Genomic DNA, 20,913 nt, shown 5'->3' with positions numbered 1-20,913 from the left:
TCCCTCTGATTCTTTATAACACACACATCTAATTAAAAAACCTCTGAATTTCCTGCTGTGGGTTTAAATCAACCCCCTTAATATCATTTTCTCCTTTCTGCTGTAGTACTCATCATTGCATAAGAGCCCCCTCAGCTCTGGTTCCCTTCAGTCCTGGTTTGCAAAGGGTTAAGTTTGGAAGCACCGACACGTTGAGGGGGAGTAGCCAAGCCCAAGCAGCAAAATCATCACAGCACATTCCTGGGTAGTCCTCAGCTGCCAGCATCTGATTAAAACCATCTCTCTCGCTGTGAGTGGCTAACTGCACTGAAGGCTGGAATACAACTGAATATTTAACCGGGCCCACGGTGTCAGCCAGTCTGCCGGCTGGAGCATGCACGGAACAGCACGGAGCTAGTCTGTAAGTAGCTCTGCGGGAGGGTGGGTTTTCCTCCTGCTCCTGCCTTTTTGTGGAGGGGGTCGGGGGCTCGTTGTGGGGGCTCCTGGGACAGGCTGCCCCCAGTACAGGGGGCGGAAAGACTCATTTCTTAAGGAAGCAGCCACCAGCCTGGTCTCGATTGTGAAATTGATTCGTTCACCAGGGTGGCTGATTCCTGCCTCTGAGCCGGACGCCGCAGGCTTGGCTGGCGCAAGCCGCGCTCTGAGCGCCCGGGGAGCCTGCCGCGAGGGGTCTCAGCCCCCCATGCCGGGGGGGCGCCGCCGCCGGGACTAGCCTTTAAAATGGGCTCAAGGGGGCCAGGAGCAGGCGACCGCTCTGAACGTGAGCCGCTGACTCGCCTATCAGCGGGAATTGGTTTCTGCCTGTTGCTCCAGGCGCCTTCCTGGGGGGCTAATTGATCACGAACTCGGGGTTTATTCTGGCAACACCCCCAAAGTAAAGGCTCTGCTGAAGACGGCGCCCCCCCCCCCCAGGCGCTAACCCCTTTAAAGCGCTGAAACGGACAATATTAGCAATGCTGGGGGAGGGGACGCGGGAGACTGAATGGGTTAAATCTCTGGAGCCAGCTGTGACTGTAATGGCCTAGGACTAGTGTGTTGTGTGGGTTTTTTATATAAATATGGGGGGGGGGGTAATTAATGCTAGTCAGTAGCATGGCCTTGCTCCCAAAATAAGGCTCTAGCTGTAATTGGGTGGAAACGTCTGCATCCTGCTTCCAGGAGCCTAAAAGGGCCCGTTGGCTAAAGAAGCCCAAGAATGCCAAGCAAAATAAACAAGCATTTTCTGCAGTGAGGGGGAGGTGAGGGATTGCTATCTAGATAGCTATAGTTTTAAAATCCTGCTGTTGGTCTAGGAATAGTTTAGCCTGAAAGAATCTGGCTACTCACTGCTGGGGGTAGAGGGGAGAGAAGGGTGAGACCATAACTAAGCTTTTTGCCCTGAGCATCTGGTTTGGCTTTCTAATGTCTGCACTTGGGGCAAGTAGGTGACCTTATTAGTAGTGATGAGTAAAATCTACAGGTGACTGACAGATCTTGTAGCCAAAAAACTCCGCCTAGTGAAAGGGAGCTCCTCTTTTAAGGATGGAATAAACAGAAATGGGTTACAGGACAAATGTATGTAATCTCTGCTCAGAATATCATGATGACACTCAGTGGGGGCCTAGCAGACTGTCCGAGGCAATGTCCTTGTTCTGAGCAGTAGTAGGTTGGTGTCCTAAACGTATTGTTTGCCTACAGTAGAATTTATTAAGAGGCTTGGTGTAACCATTCTCTCCACTGCTCAACACATTTTTAAAAACAAACAGCAGCACACTTCATTAGTTAAACAAGCTAGGAAATGATGATAAATTGTTCTCCAGTGAGACTGGATGATTGTATAGCTGGCTGGCCTAGCAAGAGCAAAACCTGTCCCTTGCAGAGACTGGCCTCCTCCCCTTAAAGCCACAGATACATCTCCTTATTCCCCTCCTCAATGTTGCTGTGACTTCCACAGTTGTCTAGGTAAGGAAAAGTGGTCTTAATAGAGGATAAAATGCCTGACATTAGTACACTGTAGTAGCCTGAGTAACTAAAATAAGAAAACTGTACAAATCCCAAAGTTCTGAGCTGACTATAGCATTATCTTTATCTCTTCAGCAGAGATGTGCACATGGCTGAAATCCCCCTTCGAGGGGTGGGCAGGGACACCATAGAAGGGAACACTTCCCTTCATTGGTTAGGAAAATTCTTAATTAAAAGGCACCATTTATCATTCTGATGGCAAGTAGCACTTGTGCTTACTAACATTAACAAATGCATGTTCTGAGATGTTCACCCCCCTTCAGTTTATAACTCAAATATTACAATTAGTCCCAGAAATTGGGATGGAGAAAAGGGTTAATTCATTCACAGAAGCTAAAAATTTGATTCCAGACTCAGTTCTGGAGCAAATCTTTAACCATAAGGAAAAGGCATGTACTAGAAGATTCCTCAAAATTGGGCTTCAAAATAGGGTCCCTAGGGCAATGGATGATTCTCCCCTATCCTTCCCATGTACAAATTGAGTTCATAAGGTGGTACTCTATCTTGGAAAACATGGTGTATAGGCTCTTGGTCTTTTTTGCAAACTTCTGAAATTGCCAAATGGGTTTTGGTTTGAAGCATGAATGATTATTCCTAACTTGGAAATGGAACCAACCACTACTGTAAACAGCATCCCCAGAAGGTATACAAGATGCAAATTGAGACAGGTGAGCCACAGGAATAAAGCATTAATTGGCAAAAGGTGAGTAAGACTGAGGAAAAGGTTGGTGTAAATAAGAGAGCATTCCCAAGGCACTAGGACCTTTACTCAAGGCCCCATTTACTCCTTGACCTTTACTCCTAAAGAATAGCTTGAATTTAAGACTTGCTGGAATTCAGATTCACTCAACTCATCGTTTCAGGTGACCCTTAATATCTTTTACCATCTTCACTCTTCCTTTTTGGTAACTGCTTTTAGACTTTCCTACAGCATGACTTGCTATCAGTCTCTCCTCACTGCAAAAGATGAGGCAATGTCAGTTAAAACAAACTATTAATTAAGCCTCAGTTGTCTGTTTGGCATGCTATAAACAGGAAGATGTGGTCCTAACCCCAGAGAACTTAATCAGTTGTGACTGCTATAAAATCATCACTTTTTACAGTGGTAATGTCTCCCTAACGCTTCATAGGAAGCTTCCTTGAGGGAAGAAAGGCATGTCCAGTATCCATTATTGGATGGCATGGAGACATAGCAGGAGCATGGCAAGTATTTCTTATAAATGTCCTCACAGCTGTCTTCAGTGTTTAGAACTCTAAGGTGGGGGAGGGAGGAGCTAGAGCTTTGTCAGATCTACTTCATGCAGTGGAGAGAGCTGTCTAGCCATATGCCTCTAGATTGTGATAGCTGAGCACCACCTTGTGAATGTGTACACCTCTGAAGAGTCCTAATCCATTTTACAGATGAAAATATTCTGAATACAGGGATACCCCAACATGACATGGGATATATTAAATGCAGCAGGAAGCAAACAGAAAAGACATCTGTCTCACTATCCCTGGGCTCTGTGGGAATCTAAATCAATACTTGGTTTCAAGGAGGGGGATTGTGGTCTCCCAGCTGGGCAGGCTGCTGAGAGATGGAACTAGAAGCTGTGGATGTCCAAGGTGAAATGGGGTAGTCTGTAACCATGCTGTAATCTTGGAGTACTGTTGCCAGGCCCATGGGTTTCCTATCTTTTTTTTGATTAACTGCATGCTTCTAGGACACTTGGGTGGTCTCTTGGGCTGACCCAGCACTCTGGGATGCATGTGGACTGCATTCAGCAGGGCCAGCAATTTGGATGACATTACTGTCCATTATGAGAGCTTTCAAAGCAGCAGACTCATTTATTGGCCACCAGAATACTTTAGGGATATGGTCTCACAATCAAAGTAAGCTCCCTCAGGCTAAGGGAGGGACAAGGGCAGTATTTTGCCTTACTAATGCCTATCAGTAAGAGATCCAGATCTACTGCCCAATTTAACTAACCACAGCCTTCAGTGTATAGCTAGATTAATGTCCTAAGTATCCTTCAGATAAGGGACCCTAAAAACTTAAATGGAAGAAACTGTGGCTTTCTAGTAGGAAGAATCTTAAGATTAGAGGTTGGACAATGTTTAGCTTACTCCCACTGGGAATAACACATGAACAGAACTGGCAATCCTAGAATGTCTTTTGGAACAGGTGTAATAGAAAATAATCATGATTGGTATGTCAATTAGCCAACTTGATATCCTCAACTCAGGTCTCTTGCAGGAGTGGATACTGAGGCTAGCCAGGTTACTGCAGAGGCCATCTTGTCACACCTGTTTTTTTGATAGTGTACAAATGCTGATGTAAAGTGCTAAAATTCCCTTAGCAGACTTGGAGTGGGGGAGGTGCCTCTTACAGAGTATCAGAAGAGGGAACACTAGCTGGAGGTGAGGGGGGAGGGTGGTGGCTAAGGAATGCCTGCTATAAATGAGTTGACTGCCAGAACATCATGGTTTTGGGACGCAAAACACTGCATTAGCAATACTAGATTTCAGGATATCTACAACAGGCCTTACACTGATACAGCTTGTGTATAGGCAACTAAACTGGCAATACTTTCTTGTGTAGGTGAGGTCGTTAGCTTGGTTCGACACTTAACTTGGCCTCTTCCTTCCAATACTTAACTTTCTACACACTAATCCCACTGACCCAGGTTTGCCCCTGGGAGTAGAGAACCCCTCAGAATGAAGCATTGCTGACAAGATGTGTATGACCTGATAAGTGAAGGACACCCATCCCCACCCCCAAACACTGCAAAATGCTCTAGGGTTAAACACTTGATAAAACTCTGTACAGGCCTTCACTCCCTCTAATTGTCTCCTAAAGTAACCAACAGAAAGAGGATATGTATTATCTTAATCATAACTCTTACAATCCAACAGGACCAGTAAAGGACGGCACACTGGCCTTGACTGAATTTCCTCCCTTTCTACCAGTTCATATTACATCCTTGTAGGATGAGACTGTGATTCACAGGATGGGGAGTATTTTATTAAAAGAATAACAAGGGTCAGTGACATACACAATTCAGGAGGCTTTAAAAGACCCTGACTAGACACTTGTACTGCTCTCTTGCAGGGCAGAGAACAAGATACTAGCTGGCAACTTTTTTTACCTTGATACATGAGGACTAAAGTGCCATGTAACTGCAAAGATTCTGCTTCATAGAATCCTAACATCTCCAACTACTGTGGAATTGTCACATGATATCAAGTATAAGACTTGCCTGCTTATCATAGGACAAGATGAATAAGAGCACTGAATGGACTACAGTGAGACCAGTAATTCACTATAAATCTCAGATCTGGTAGTACAGTGATCATTCCTTGTGATCAACTCTTACAACTGCAATAGAGACCAGGATAGTACACAAAGCTGAATAACCTCTTATCTTGAAATGCAAAAACTGGAGCAGAAGAGAAGGTATTCAAACTGCAAACAATCATTAGACTGAGGTTGATTTGTAAGATGGAGCTTCTGAGCAGGGTTCAAAGCTGGTGGGCTCACCTCCTATATGGGAGGAGAATAAGCATCTCCAGGCACTTGTGAGGTGGCTAAAATTCTCATTCATCAGAGTGATGGGGGGGGGGGAGGACAAGATGGTCCTAGAGGTGACTGATTTGTGAAAAGGTACAAAGGAAACTTGTCAGTCAGAATTAGACCTTGAAGTTCTTGACTCCTAAACCCAGGCTCTGTTGTACTGTAAGTCTTCCTTATTGTAACTTTCTAGAACATGTATTCCCTCTATCTTGTGTCAAGGAAGATACTGCAGTCTGCCAGTAATGTCTACTGGGAGAATCCATATGCAGTTGTAAAATGTTGAAAGACTACCTAGGGAAGCCCACTGAAAGACATAATTTGAGGCAGAGAATAGTTCAGATGAGAACTTCCCCTGTTGATGCCTTTTAGGCAGAGATCAGACACTAGTCTTAACTATAGTAGTTGCAGAAGAAGGTATAAACAAGTGCTTTCAGTTACTCAGTTTTGGCAAAGGCAACAGTAGCATCAAAAATTCCCACTTTGACTATCAGTGATGTACAACTCTGCAGGACTGTAGAGACTCATCCTTGTATCTGACCAAGCATTTCATAGTCTCAAACTGGCAATTAGCAAATCTCCCTAGGACACTAGTCTATATAGACTAGACTCTACTACTGTGCTCCTTGCTAATATCTAGGCATCTTCCAGTGCATAACAAGCATGTGACAAACATCTCACTGCTCCATGTGTCATTCACTTTTATCTGTACTGACCAAGGGTACATCTACAGAAAGATAAAAGCCTGTAGCATGGCTATGGCTGGCATACGTCAGCTGACTTGGGCTCTAGAGCTGGAAGCAGGGGAGAGGAAATTGCTATGTAGACACTTGGGCTGCAGCCCAAGCTCTGGGACCCTAGAAAGGTGGTGGGTCCTAGAGCCTGGGTTGTAGCCTGAATGTCCACTGCTTCTCCCCTTCTTCCCCCACCCCCATCCCAGAGCTGAAGCCTGAGTCAGCTGACCTGGGTCAGCCATGTGTATTTTAGTCCTGTATAGACATGACTGTATTGAAGTGGACTTGCTAGTCAACTTGCATTTCCAGACTGACCATTCTTAGCTATTATGACTTTTCATGAAGTACAGTTTTTTCTTCACTATAGAAATAATTCTGTAGGCCAAATTCTAAGCACTTGCATGAATAATCCATTCCATGCTCAGATCCTGAGCCTAATGCAAATTCTCAAACAGATTGTAACTATTAACTTAGATCACACTACTCTTAAACACCACAAGGGTGAGGGAAGAAAATAGGATTTACTGCAGCTTTGTAATCAGTTGGAGCATCTGCATAGTACACCATGGCAGGCTGTGCAGAAGATATGCAATAGTCCTAATTCATTTCTAATGAGTCACATTCCTGAACTGCAAAGAAGAATATCTCAACAGTGGCAGACTTCAGTTGCATGTTGAGATAACACAAACTGCTTCAATGTAGGGGAAGTCCCAACATTATTGGGACAGTGGGGGAACCCTGGGATGGCAGAGTTCTTACAGGAAACATCTTCTCACCCCTTAGAGTAAATTCTGTTGATAGGGGATGCTTCTTGACCTCCAGGTGGAGGTGAAATGGCAGAGCTATCCCCTTGATAAAATTATTTATGTGCATTATAATGCACTTAGTCTGAGTCAAATTGACTTAAGTAAGCAACACTAAAGTAGTGAGGATCCACAACAAATAGCAAAATAGAACTAGAAGGACTGACAGTCGAGGCTTAAAGCAACAAACATCTATACACTTCAGAAACTACATGGTCTTATGAGACTGTTTAGGACCATTGAAGCCACATATTAAAAGCGGCTTATAGGATTGTAAGAATTCCATACAGAGGAGAAACTCTAGCTTCCAACTTCTGGATCTTGAGAAACTCTCTTGTCTAAAGCTTAATACAAACTGAAAATATCTACCTTGGTCACCTCTATTTAAATGACCCAGAACTGCAATAGCCACTGAGCCATTTTGCCCTTCACTCAATTAGCGTCAGATGGGATAAGGGCATTGTGCAGATAAGCCTGGGGTAGAATCTGGCAAATTGCTTCCAGTTATTCATATTTGAATAAGTCATTGGTATGACTTGCAGTAAAATCCTGGGTGCTGCTAAGAACAAAGTAAACTGCTAGTAAGCAGAATGCTGTTCCAACTTCTAGCTGCTGTATCTTCTAGAGTTGGTGACCAGGTCTGTTAGGAACTAGTACAAAGATTTGGGTGTGCTTATCATGGAGTTATAAACCAATATTAGAAGCTGGCCAAAGCTGTTCCCATAGAAAGCTGGCTATTGAATCTCTTCCAACCAATTCTAAACATGTGACATTCTAAGGAATTTGTACATGTTTGAGAACAGATTTGTAATATGTCAAAATTCTTTAAACTACTGAACAGCAAGTTCATTTGGAGAACTGTTAGATGAGTAGGCAACAGATGCCTGGCTCTAGTTTAAAAACAACCTGAAATTATGTAAACGCTGATGAAGCATGTTCTTGTACTTCCTGGATTCTTAAAATCAAATGCTAAGTAAAGACCAGAAAACTGGTGGGATGATAATCACAAGAACAGACTGTCCTGATCAGTTGATGGAGCAACAGCTGTAAACTAGGCTGATATGGGAAAGGCATTTGGATGGTGGGTCACTGAAATGACTTGTTGCCTGTACTAAGACCTTGGAGTACATTGATCTGTCAAAAATTAACCCCTGTAGCCACCATGATTTGGTCACTGGCTTCACAACCCTTTCTCTGAAGTTTAGCAACCAAAAACTTCAGTAATATAAGACTTGAAAGCAGATGTCCAGGGAACAGGCTCCCCATCACTAGCTCTTCATAGCAATTCAGTACTGCTGACACTGGAAGCAATACTTGAGTCCAGCACAGTGGCAGGGGAGGGCACTACCCAGTACTTTCTAAAACACATCCCACAATAAACCAACCATGGGAACTATAGCTGTTGGCAAAGAATAGCCTACAGAGGCAGGCCTGTATCCTTATGACAAGGGTCACACCTTTGAGATAGGCATAAACCCTGAACAGGACTGACTGACAGTAGCTCATTTAAATGACAGGGAGACAAAACTTATCAGAAGTACTATTGTCTCAACTTTCAGATAAGTGAACTGAATAAATGGCAGTATATATCATATGAGTTTTTAAACTTTTTTGTATTTGTGGATAATCTAAGCACTATACCCAGATGTAAAGACACTTCTCAACCTGTGTCCTATAATTTTAAACATTAGCTTTAATAATGCTTTAAAAGGCAAGGTGCCCATTGGCCACCATCAAGACTCGGTTTCCATCTGGATTTTGGTTGCTTGAGTCTTTCTATATATTCCACTAGAACCAGATGTGAAAAACAGTTCACCAAATTACAGCTGGTAGAAATGACACAGCTCTGGGTCAGTCTCATCCAAACTGCCTCTCCATTCCTAGGTGTAGGCAAGAGACAAACATGTATTGCCAAAAATGCAGTGTGGTGTAAAGTATTCCCCTTAGTAAAGGGAAATGCTACAGGAGTCGGCTTCTTCTAAAGCCTGCTGTATCTGTACTCTAACCCCATAATGTCATTGGGACACTAAATTAAGAAATGTGAATTCATTTAAATTTCTCTAAAATGAGTCAGAAAGGGGATTACCAATTTACCTAACTTCACAGTTCATACACTTGAAGTGATCTGTAGTGAGGCCCCTGAGGAGGCTAGCCCAACTAGGGTCTCAGATTAGGCTCTACCCCCATGTCTGTTAGACTGCTGGCTGGCTGGCTGACTGTGGTACCACTTTCTGATCTTACTCACAATCTAAGCTGTTGCACTTCAGTAGATTCATTCAATTTAAAGTGTAAACTTGATGCCCTTGTCCACTCAAAGCACACCGTGCTCTAGCATTTTGGGTGCCTTAATAATGAAGCAAAACACTTCCAATATAGCACTTCAACTTTCCAGATGTGCATGAAAGACACTGTTCAAAAGGCAGATGTCTGAGTAGTGCATTCATTTTTCTAATTCACTAATGCTTGCAGAGTGCCTTTCAAGGTTATTCAGTGCATTGCCAATGCAACAGTGTTTAAACAGAAAAATGTGCAACATTAGCATCCAGTCCAGAGATTTATGTGCATAATTGTCGTTCAAGCCACACAGGGATATACATGAATGTGCATTGTATAGCAGAAGCTGCCCCAAGTATTAATGTCCTGATAGTATCAACGATTTCAGAATCTCTCATGAGAGCAGCATGTTTCTCTCTACCCTGTTTCATCTAATTCCACTAACTTTTTATTTAGTAAATTAACCCACTTGTAGGTAGAGGGCTCAGATTTTTTTAATATAGGAAGAGCTGCCAGGCAAACTGCAGCTTCTCTTAAAAATAGATTTCTTCATGTGCCACTGGAAACTGACACTATCATCCAATAGCTGTATAATAGACTAAAGATGTCCTTTTGGCAAAAAGATTTAATGGTATCTCTATGCAGCTGCTGTCAATAGTGTTCCTGACGATTGGGTTGTAGTGCCTGTCTGCTCCAGACTCGCTTAGTAAGAGCTGAAGCAGAGTACAAAAATACAAGCTTTCTAAACTACTAGGAATTCAAATGACTAACAGTTTGGGAGAAAACACTGCCTTACAAAACTATGTTCCTAGTACTTAAATTATTGCAGCAGTTCTGGCAACTTCCCTTATTCCCAACAGGATATGTTGGAGTCAGCAATAAAGCCTTGCTTTCCTGTCCTCACTTGTCCTCCTGGGTTCCAATTCAAGGTTAATATTTATGTGCAATAACTCTTTTAGCTATATCAAGCACTTGCAGTACCAAGGGACAATGAAGAAGCACATGCTGTGAAGAGGACAAAGTACTAGGCAGTCTAGCAGAGATGTTTACTTTACTGTCTTTTTTTTTCTCTGGCCTCTCCATATTTTTCCCCCAATTTTTTTCCTCTCTCCACACAATTTAACTCACATGGTCCTTGATGCAGGGCCAGAAATGGAACTATTTCCGTTTTGATAAATGGCAGGCAAATTCTCTGCTTAACATAGTTGTCTCTCATTACTTCAGTTTCCAAATAGCAGCACAAGCTATGAAGATGGATGCTGTTATGTCCATAATTGAGGTTTTCAAAATCTAATTGCACAACTATTTGAAACACAGTGCCATCCTAGAGTACTGTAGCTTATTGGCCACAATCCTAAAATACAAAACCTGTTAAAGCTGCTATACAGAGCCTAGAAACTTCTGAGGAAACAAACTGTTTGAAATGGTTCTTAACCACCTGTATTTCTTATCCAATGATTTCTTGGAATATCTTAGCCTTTCAAGAGTCTGCCTGCCTTGCTACAGGTCTAACTTCTATGAGGCACATGGTAAAACTAATCTAACTATCAGGTGGATGAGCACCACTAAAATGCTTGAGTTAAAACACAGCCTCCCACAGGCATGTAAGAAACATACTAGTTTGGGCATGGGGTTGCCCATGCCCAATCTTGGTCTGAAATACCTAGATTTCCTTGAACTACTCTGAAATCTCAGCAGGATTTCCTGCCTTGAGGTAGATGGCTGCATGGGACACCTCTTACTAGGAGGTTTCTTATCAACAAACATGCCTGCTATGTGAGGTGCAGTACTACTCTTCTCCCTCCCCCCATGCCATATGTGCATGCTGAATGCTCTCACTCCTTATGCATGGTCCAGCACTAAATACATCCTGACAGAGGAGTGCTAGGCAAGTTCTGAAATAGAATCAGTAGTGGTATTAACTGAGACTGATCTCAGGCCTGGTCCACACTGTGGGGGAGCAATCTAAGATGCACAACTTCAGCTGTGAGAATAGTGTGCTGAAGTTGTGTATCTTAGATTGACTTAGAATCACTTGATCCCGTGCTGCGAGGATGTGAAGTGACAGCCACTGCTCCTCCATCAACTTTGCTTCCGCCTCTCCCTGAGCTGGAGTTCAGCAGTCTATGGGAGAGCAATTGGGGATTGATTTTTATCTAGTTTAGATGCAATAATCAATCCCTGATAGATCAATCGCTACCTGCTGATCCAGTGGGTAGTGTAGACATACCCTCAGTATTACACCAGAAGTAGAAGCATCAAAATAGGAATCTCAAATTAAGGAACCTCACTTTGAGCTTTCTAGAGATTCCTAAAACTACTAATAGGTGTGGTTCTTAATGCAATAGTATGTCCTCTAGACTATACCTTATGAGTCTGAATGTTCCACCTAGTGGAACAACTTCTGACCATAGCTGCTTAGGGCTAAACTCTACCCTCCCTTACACTAGTGTAAAATTCAGGAGTATGAGGGCCAAACTTCTCAAGTGTCTGAGGGGTAGCATATTCCAACTTTTTCTAACTCTCCAATAACTCAGTTGAAGTTATTACTTGCTGCTTCCTCTTTCAATTAGTATTTTTAAGCTTTTAATTGAAAGAAGCATGAGAAACTGGCACAATGAATAATACAAACACATTCCCTGAAATAATGCTTCTTTAAATTCAAGAAGCCTAAAATTAAAGGACTAGAAGTCACATTTGAAAGGCTTTAGATTCCAATAGCTAAAGGAATGGGGGCAGAAGAGGAAATGTATACAAAATGTGGCCCTCTTTCAGTGCTATTGTAGACAAAGCTTCATAAAGGGCTGGCAACTAATATACAGTCAGTGCAATGTGTTCTGTATACATATGCTGAAGGTGCAAATTTTGAGTTCTTTCCCAGAACCAATCATACTCCTGGATTAGATGGCATAAACAGAACATCATATGAAGTTGCCATGTCTAGTTGTGTGCACCTGCCCTGTATCGTTTGAGTGGTAAAGCAAGAGCAGATCTTGAAAGGTGATCTGGTCTTGGCTTTCAAAGTGTTAGCTGCTGTGTGGTCTTTTTTTTCCATGGCAATCAGTAAAAAAGTTTCCAGATCTTCTACTTGCTTTGTGGAAGACTCTAGCATCAACAGTGGAATAAAATACTGCATGCACCTAACACAAAGCCACCTGATTTTTGTGCAGCTTTCCAAGCAAGATGGACTTCTATGTTGTATGTATAGTAGAGTGGTCTAGGCAGGCAATCAACAGCCAGTTAAATGGGATTAACTGTGCATTACTTCATCCCCTGAGTCTTAAGCACTTGCTGCTTCCAAAGACTGATGGTCTTTACCTGAAAGCTTCAGACCCATCTGAAAAGTTATTTGCCCTGTATGTAACCAATTGGTGGCTAAGTCATGGCTCTTGGGTTGAATGGCTTGTCATGCCCTAGCTGCTGATTTATCCAGAGCTGTCACTAGCGGATGCCATTAGTTCAATTATGTCAAGGCATCTCCTCTATCCTGTTGCAAAGAGCTTTTGGATAAGTACTCACCTGTCAATACTGCTTTTGTGGCACTGCATAACAGTGTAGCAACTAAAGACTTACTCAGTTATATACAAAGTGGTTGCCAACGCAAACTAAAATAGCGGTTGCTATTTGACTTTCTAACTTGGCAATATGTTGACTTCTACTTAGCCTTGGTCTGCCTAGGTTCTCACTGGTCTCTGACCTGGCTTTAAACTGGAGTAGGAATTTCAAGAGAACTAGGTTGAATGTGTCCTGCACAACAGTAGTAAAACAGTGCAGCTCACCTGCTGATCTTAATAATCAACATTGTTCTCCCTGGGCTAGAGAACACCTGAGAACACTAGAACCACTAGCTGGCCCAACTGATTACACCTGGCTGGATTACCCAGTAAGTCTTCAGCTTCTGTTAAGAGTGCAGGGACTACTTGGGAACATCAGACCCTTCCTTCAAGAGGAATGTGAAGAGGGGAAAGGCAGTGTGATGCACATCTTCAAGACAAAGTTCCTCTATCTACATCTCCTTCCTATTTCTGGCTAGGCATGTATAGCTTCTGAACTAGCTCATTCTGAAAATGGCAAGCACCCTTGGCTCAGTTAAGGCACACTTTACTTGGGTAATATCTTAACCTGAACTACCTCCTAGAAACCCTAAGTTAAAATTAGGGTGACCACCTGTCCCAATTTGGGCAGGAGTCCCAAAATGAGGAGTTCAAGTCCTGGGCTGAAGCACTCAGGACAGCATTTGTCCTAGATTCTCCACAGCTCTGCTTTGCACCTGCCTGAAGCTCAGGTGGGGCCAGCCTCTTCCTAGGGGGGAGGGAGAGACTGGGGTCAGCCTCAGCCACTCCCACCCCCTGGCCAAGCCGGAGCTGGGTTGTGGTAATTGGGGCTCCCTGGGTGGCATGCCTTGTGGGAGGGGGAATATGGTGGGACTGCTCTCTGGCACCCTGCCCTGGGCAGGTGGAGGGTCCAGGGCTCCCCACAGCAGCCTGGGGTCCCTGAGCAGCTCTTACCATGGTTCAGCTCTGGTTTGTGGCCTCTGCAGGGCCTGGGGGTTGGGGGAGAGAAGGAGATCCAGCATGTATCCCACTTCTGAAAAGGTGGTCACCTACTTAAAATACCCTTTACTGCTGGAAACATTTAAAAAAAAGGAATGGGGGGGGGAGGGATAGCTCAGTGATTTGAGCATTGGCCTGCTAAACCCAGGATTGTGAGTTCAATCCTTGAGGGGGCCATTTGGGGATTAGTCCTGCTTTGAGCAGGGGGTTGGACTAATTTCTGAGGTCCCTTCCAACCCTAATAATCTAGCAATAATGCAATGAACAAATCATAAAGTGGTTAGGTGAGGCAATAGTCTGGGAGTACATGTACAGCACAAGGTCTCCTCAGACCATTAACTATAACAGTTCAGTGAAATTCCATAAACTAAATATGGTGCTCTTTTGAGCTACTCTTGAGACTCTTCTTAAAGAGTGAAGCCCAACTCACTAAAAGATTAACTTTGCAATAGTATAACCTTTGCACATTCCTGAACATCTGGCTCAGCAGAAAAAATGACCGACTGGGTCTCCTAGCTAGATGAGTGAGTGCTTGCCATGGCATGGTAAATGACTTCCAAACTGTTTAACTGTGCATCAAATGTATTGCTTTTTGTAGTAAAATCTGAAGGACCACATTCTGGAGTAAAATACTGGCACACCACACTTCTGTTCCAAACATCTGTTCCAGGACAGGGATACAACAAGCCAACACATAGGTTTGAAATAGCCCTCTGGCTCAAAGTGCAACCTGCAAACCTGGCTCATTCTCAGATTCATAAGTCTTCAGTGGAAGCTTTGTACAGTGTGCATTTGCTATTGGCTTTGGACAATCTGGTTAGAAACTGGACAACCCCTCTGTAGGCAAAAACAGACTTCCACAGTGAAAATGGGTCCAGTCTTTCCCATCCAAGCCTTAGGAATACTCTAAAGAAACTCCTTAGAACCTAAACTGGTGCATAAACTTCCAAAAGGGGTGGGGAAATGTACACTTCTATCAGTGGGGGAGCACATACCTGCAATGGCAAGAAAAGGCCTGAGTAAGAGAAGGCAGCTTCAATCCTTGGGTATATAAACTGTGTAGGAACAAATCTCCAGAGCATAATCACTTGTCTTTGGTGGACCATTTTTCAGTGGGGCCTCACTCTGGCATATCTTGGCTTTCTAAGGAGAGCAGTTGTCCATTTGCTCATCAAAATAGTACTTCATCTCCTTTGGTTGCTGCCTCCCTGTCTCAACCTACTTATTGAGAACAGTTAATATAAGCCCAGCTTAAATTGAGAGGTCAGTTAACCAGTTCTTAAAGCAGTTGTCAATAGGGAATCCAATCAGATGGGTGTGTAACTAGTAGGGATCCATAGGGATCACTACTGGGTTTAATCAATCTTTAGATCAATGATCTAGAAGTAAATATAAAATTTGCAGAAAATAAAGGTGGTCAGAATGCCCTGGCAATCTGGATCACCTGGTAACATGATTTTACCATAAAAGCCATGCATTTGTTTGTATTAAAATGGTCCCCATACCTACTGGATGGGGACTTTCAGAACTCCTTCCCATAAGCATGGGGAAGGGGGGGTAATAAAAGGACAAGCAACTTGGGGGTGGGGGCAGGGGTAACATGATCTTGGATGTATGAACAGGTGAGCATTAACTAGACTGTGGCAGTGATTCAGTACTGCAGTACCTTACTACTTTCTAAGGACTAGAAAAGGTGCAAAAGAGCTCCAAATGATAACTGAGCACCTGTTGGAGAGTTAACTCTAGAGCTAGTGTCAAAGATAAGGTGCTTATGCAGATCTAGTACAATGGGCATGCACTCAAATCATGATTCTCCTCGCTACCTTAGGAAAACCAGTGTAGTCAACTGGGACTTGTAACAACTTTGTCATCTTGGTGTTTATCGGGCGGGGGAGGGACAATAGGGTTCAAATGCAGCAGTGAAGTCATAGAACAAGTAGAATTTTGTTTCTAGACAGCTTCATCTGATGGTTCCACCAAGAATGAGGTTAAAGGGAGATGTGACTTAGCTGCAAGTGCTTCATAACATTGACAAAATGATGGACAATAAAGACCTTACAAAACTTATCAACCCGATGTACCAACAGTAATAGACAGAAGTCTGGAAGTAGTTACATTAGAAGGCTGAATGGAATGAGTGCTTTGAAAGATGGCAGATATAAAGTAGAATAAAGACCAATGAATTTAGAGTAAGGTGTTAAATCAGGGTATAAGATTGTAATTTTTCCAGTTGTAGCCATTGGTAGGACTCTCTAGAAGATAAATAGAGAAGATGCCAAAGAAAAGGGAAGCACAAACCAAGTCAGGTTAATCTAGAGGCAGACCTGTGATTAGATGGTGGGACAACATTCAGGAAAATTATCATGCTGTGCTAATGGAGGAATGGTGACACTACTTCTCCCCAAGCCTCAAAGATGCTCTGGGCTGAAAGACCATTTAAACACCACTGCTTGTAGTGGTGACACCAATAGTCATAATGAATCGGCTTTTAAGGAATATACAAAGAGCTGAAACCTTAGCATTAGAAAAACTTTAATTTCCTCTAAGTTTCACATAGCTGTACATGTGAATCAAGACCTCCAGAAATCTTTGCAACAGACAAGTACTTTATCATAGGCCTAGCTGATCTACTGGCTATGACTATAAAATACAGCTGCTAGTGCTCAAAGTTTAGGGAGTTTATAAACCAGCTTTTTGCTCTAGTCTGTAAACTATAGGATCAATTTAATGCAACTTGTGAATCTGAGCTAGTCAAAATTAGTGAAGAGATTGTGTAGCTAAAACAATAGCTATTTGTATGTTTCTTAGATCATAATATGCTTATTACATATCCATGCATACAAAGTTACACTAGAGGCATCTGCTTTAAATTGAACAGAAGAGTAAATCTCTAAATGGGCTGAGATTAAATCTTGGAGACCAATATGCATTAAGTGTTGTAATTGACCCTAGACTTCATCTGGAATCAACTTTTTGGTATAGACTCTACTTGAGGTTCCCCCAGATCAGATTGGCAGAGACTCAGTTTATTCACTTTCCTCTGCAGCATGAGGCACAGTTAACTTGTGGGTTTAAACTGAGTGGTAGCTTTTCTGTAACTTTAAGTCTTTAAATTCTGATTTGAGGACTTCAATAACACAGCCAGAGGTTGTCTATTACAGGAGTGGGTGTGTGAGGTTCTGTGGCCTGCAATGTGGAGAAGGTCAGGTTAGATCACGATGGGTCCCTTTTGGCCTTAAAGTTTTAGTCTGTCTGTTACAATGAGCTCACCTATATGGCAACAAGTTTAAAATTTGTATATAGTGGCAGGTACTGTCGCCTTCAGAGTTTAGTTTCCCACCAAGAAATAGTCTAGCTAAGGAAAATCTCTTGTAAACTAAAAGCCCAGCAGTGTTAATTCCAAGAATTTTTTTCCCAAGGGTAACATCCAGCATAAATGTTCAAAACTCCTGAGCAGTCCAAAATCTTGCTCACTACCTATATAAAAGCTTTACCTAGCCATGACTAGACACATAGGTATTAATACCAGATTTAGGACTCATGGTCTTTTTCGATGGCTTGATCATTTTGGAACATGTTCTAGGCTGCTTATTGGAAGCCAAGTGAACAACATTCTGGGTCCTCACATTTAACTGCAGTTGAAGTGCACAAACTTGTGCAGAAAGTTCAACACCCAACTCTAAGTGCAAGACTAATAAGCAGCAGAACTTCATGTTGGTTTTGGAGGCATCAGTCAAACCTCCAAACCAGAATTTATTTTTGTACTGTAACAAACTAAATTTTCTAGACTCAAAACTGGATACTTCTTGTGGGGGAAAAGGGCAACTGTTGGCAAAAATTCCAGAAATGATCTTGGAAGCAGGGGGAGCAGACTACATAAGACTTATTCCTGCCTTGGTCAGCTTTCTGATCATGCAGAATCAGACACCTTTAGCAGCTATCACTGACTGTCTTGCCTCAGTGAAGGCAGATGAGCTTTTAGAGTTTCCAACTTAACTTCTTGATCTCCAGTGACTGGTTTGACTGCTCCTATGCTAGATTGGCTGCCCCTTTTAGGGGACTGACTTAATCAGGTGGAGGATGGTGGCCTGAACACTGACTAGCCTTTTGATTAGAGTGAGGAAGGAACAGCAGCTTTCAAGGAAATTCTCTTCCAAACTGGTCTCTGGATAACTTTGCTCCAATCTTTCAATAGCCTTAGTTTTAGGTGCAATACTCAACCAACACTGCAGCTTCCACTTGACTAGATAACCTCCTAGAAGAGGTTGCAATATTACCCAGCAGAACAGCTGTATCTGAGGGAAGTAATATAAAATCTTGAACATGTACATTTCCCAAGACTGCCAGTATTTAGAGGAGACACCCTTATTGACTCAAGGCAGCCTACACCAAAGAGCCACTTAATGGGTTCACTTTAGGAATTTCACAATTAATCAAATTTCTTGTCATTTGAAATTCAAGAAATAGAAACTGAAGAGCTACATATTCATCCCACCCCAGCTGCACTGTAAGTCCGCTATCAACTTACTCATAGGACTTAGTTTAATTTTTATTAAACTAGTAACTGATTTGTCTTGTGATAGGGAAGGCATTAGAGTTGGTGTAGCTCCTCTTCAGTGCTATAGGGAACACCAAACTAAATTAGTGACTCAGACAGAACCTTTAAAACTTTTTCATAAGGAAACCTTATGCTAAGGGATATTGGCTTGTAACTGTAACATTTGTCTGATGTAATCAGTGTGACAATGTAGCTTACTTTTAAGTCTGTTTTATTTTTCCCCTGGAAGCCTATTTCTATTTCCTGACTACTTCATCTTACTTCAGATGGCTGATTTCTTTTTTTTAAATTCTTTAAATACTGTCTCATTGTGGATGTCTTGCATATTTTGAAATCCAGTTTTGCCAGGTAAAGTTGCATTTATCTGATGCTTTGCCTGTGCAGATCTGGAAATACTAGATCAGGGTAGTACCTTTTTTTGTCAAGGCCCAAATTTCTTGAGCAAGGTACAGTCAAGGTCCAGACTCCAGAGAAAATTAAAACATGATTAAGATTTTTTTCTGTTCAAAAGCATCTGGTGGTCCAGATTTGGCCTGCAGTTCACCTATTGACTACCTCTGAACTTAGAAGCTAAAATACATTGTTACTAAACAGTTACTTTGTGTCTCTTAAACTAAATTAGGGAACCACTTAGAACCTGATCAGGACTGCAGAGTTTGAAGATCCTCTAATTACTTCATGGCTTTTTCATCAAATGAGACAGTCATAGGTGATAGAACTGGGGGTGCTGCCACATCCCCTGGCTTGAAGTGTTTCCATCATATACAGGGTTTACAGTTTGGGTCAATAACTCTCAGCACCTCCACTATCAATTTTTCCAGCACCCTTGGAGACCATTTGAAGGGGCTGCTACTGTAAAACATACTGGTTTTACTCAAAACTCAACCCAAGTACCAGGGATTTATGCTGTAAGACAACTAAAATGTGGGAACATAATTATTTCTGAATACTCTTCACCATCTAATGGTGCACAAATGCTTGCCTAGGTAACTTGGATAACTTTGTCACTAAACACAAGGGGTTTAGTAGACTATATTGTAGCATTTCCTTTCAGCTTACTCATATTTGTAACACTACCCTTAATTAAATGGACAAAATTAAACTTGTAGAACTGCCTGCTGCACAGGACTCTCCTACTGAACTTTTGCTGAGTGGGTGGGCAAAAAGCCATTCAAGGACAAGGTCTCCTCAGAAGGTCCCTAAATGAAGGGCACATACCCCTCACACTAGCAAAATGATGCCTCTGGCCACTACATCACATTCTTGGCCCAACCAGCACAGGACCACAAATTATGGGCCTGCTTGTATAACCCACTTGAGAACTATACTTATCTGGTATTAATGAACAGCCATCACATGGCATGAGGCTCTGAAATGAAGAGCATATGGAGCATTTCTGCACAAAATCAGTCCCTACATGTTAAACCTAAAGTCTTGACAGATCTGACTGTCTAGAGTCTATTGCATTATAGGTTGTCGAGATAGGAGTTCTTATCATACAGAAGGACAAATCTGTGCAGAAAAATGGGTATTTAGAGCATCAGTCTTGGGGTAGAGGAGGAGAGAAGCAGTGGGTAAGCTTAAATCTCAGCAAGGGGAGAATACAATCTACTTCAGGCCACAACTTTTTCCAAAACTGCAAGTGCTGTACTTATTCACCTATGTGGAATCTGAAGCACTTAGAGTAGCTTTCCTCTTCCCCCTCCCTATTGTGCAATTGCACAATGCTCACTTATTTAGCAATAGTTAGTCCTTTTGTTTATAAGAGGCTAAGTGAAATTGATCAAAATGGCAGTTTAGCCAGACAAGAAACCAACTTCTGTATAGCAGATAAAGCAAAAACATCTCAGGGAAGCAATTGTATGAAATTGACATCTTGACCTCCTTGGCACACCAAATAAATAGTGGCTAGATCTTGATCATGTCCTGTAACTAAGCACTTCAGCTACTAACATAGTGTGAATATCAGTGTCACTTGATGGGATGCCTTAATGTCTTTCATGAAAGGTCTACAGCTGTAACTACAACTCATGTGAGATCTAACTTCACTGGCCTGTATCTAATGGACCTATGGCATGTACACTTTTTATAGTCTTAATTTGGTGACATTTTGAAATAACCAGATGGAATATTGGCAGTTTAACTAAAGTACTTAATTTCCTTCCTGAAGGTGAAGTATTATGCCTGCCTATTGATCACTGTTTGGACACCAACAACACAGCGAGTATCGTATTCTTTAATGCTACTGGAGTTGAGGCTGGCCTCCATCTCAAAATGTCTAATGAAGTAGAAACAACTAATATCAACAACCAGCCTGAGCAGCAGGCAGTACCAAAAGCGCCTGCCTCAAAGAAGGAAAAAAAGAAGGGTAAGCAATTCATCTCTCTAATACTAAGCTACCTCTTATGCAGGCTGCAACTCTTATCCTCCCTCTAATTTC

General features: G+C 42.3%; 1 protein-coding gene across 2 annotated transcripts in view; it reads left to right on the top strand.

The window, feature by feature from the left end:
• Nucleotides 1-254: 254 nt before the first annotated feature.
• Nucleotides 255-20,913, top strand: part of DAB2 (DAB adaptor protein 2) — a 43,849-nt gene continuing 23,190 nt past the window's right edge. For both annotated transcript variants that reach the window (XM_045021092.1, XM_045021090.1), the window contains exons 1-2: nt 255-400; nt 20,644-20,841. In XM_045021092.1, the coding sequence (XP_044877027.1) occupies nt 20,748-20,841 (94 nt within the window). In that variant the 5' untranslated portion in view covers nt 255-400; nt 20,644-20,747. The remainder of the gene's footprint in view (nt 401-20,643; nt 20,842-20,913) is intronic.

Source organism: Mauremys mutica, chromosome 6 (genome assembly GCF_020497125.1).
Source record: "Mauremys mutica isolate MM-2020 ecotype Southern chromosome 6, ASM2049712v1, whole genome shotgun sequence".
NCBI classification, from domain to species: domain Eukaryota; kingdom Metazoa; phylum Chordata; order Testudines; family Geoemydidae; genus Mauremys; species Mauremys mutica.
This window is presented reverse-complemented; position numbering and strand designations above follow the sequence as displayed.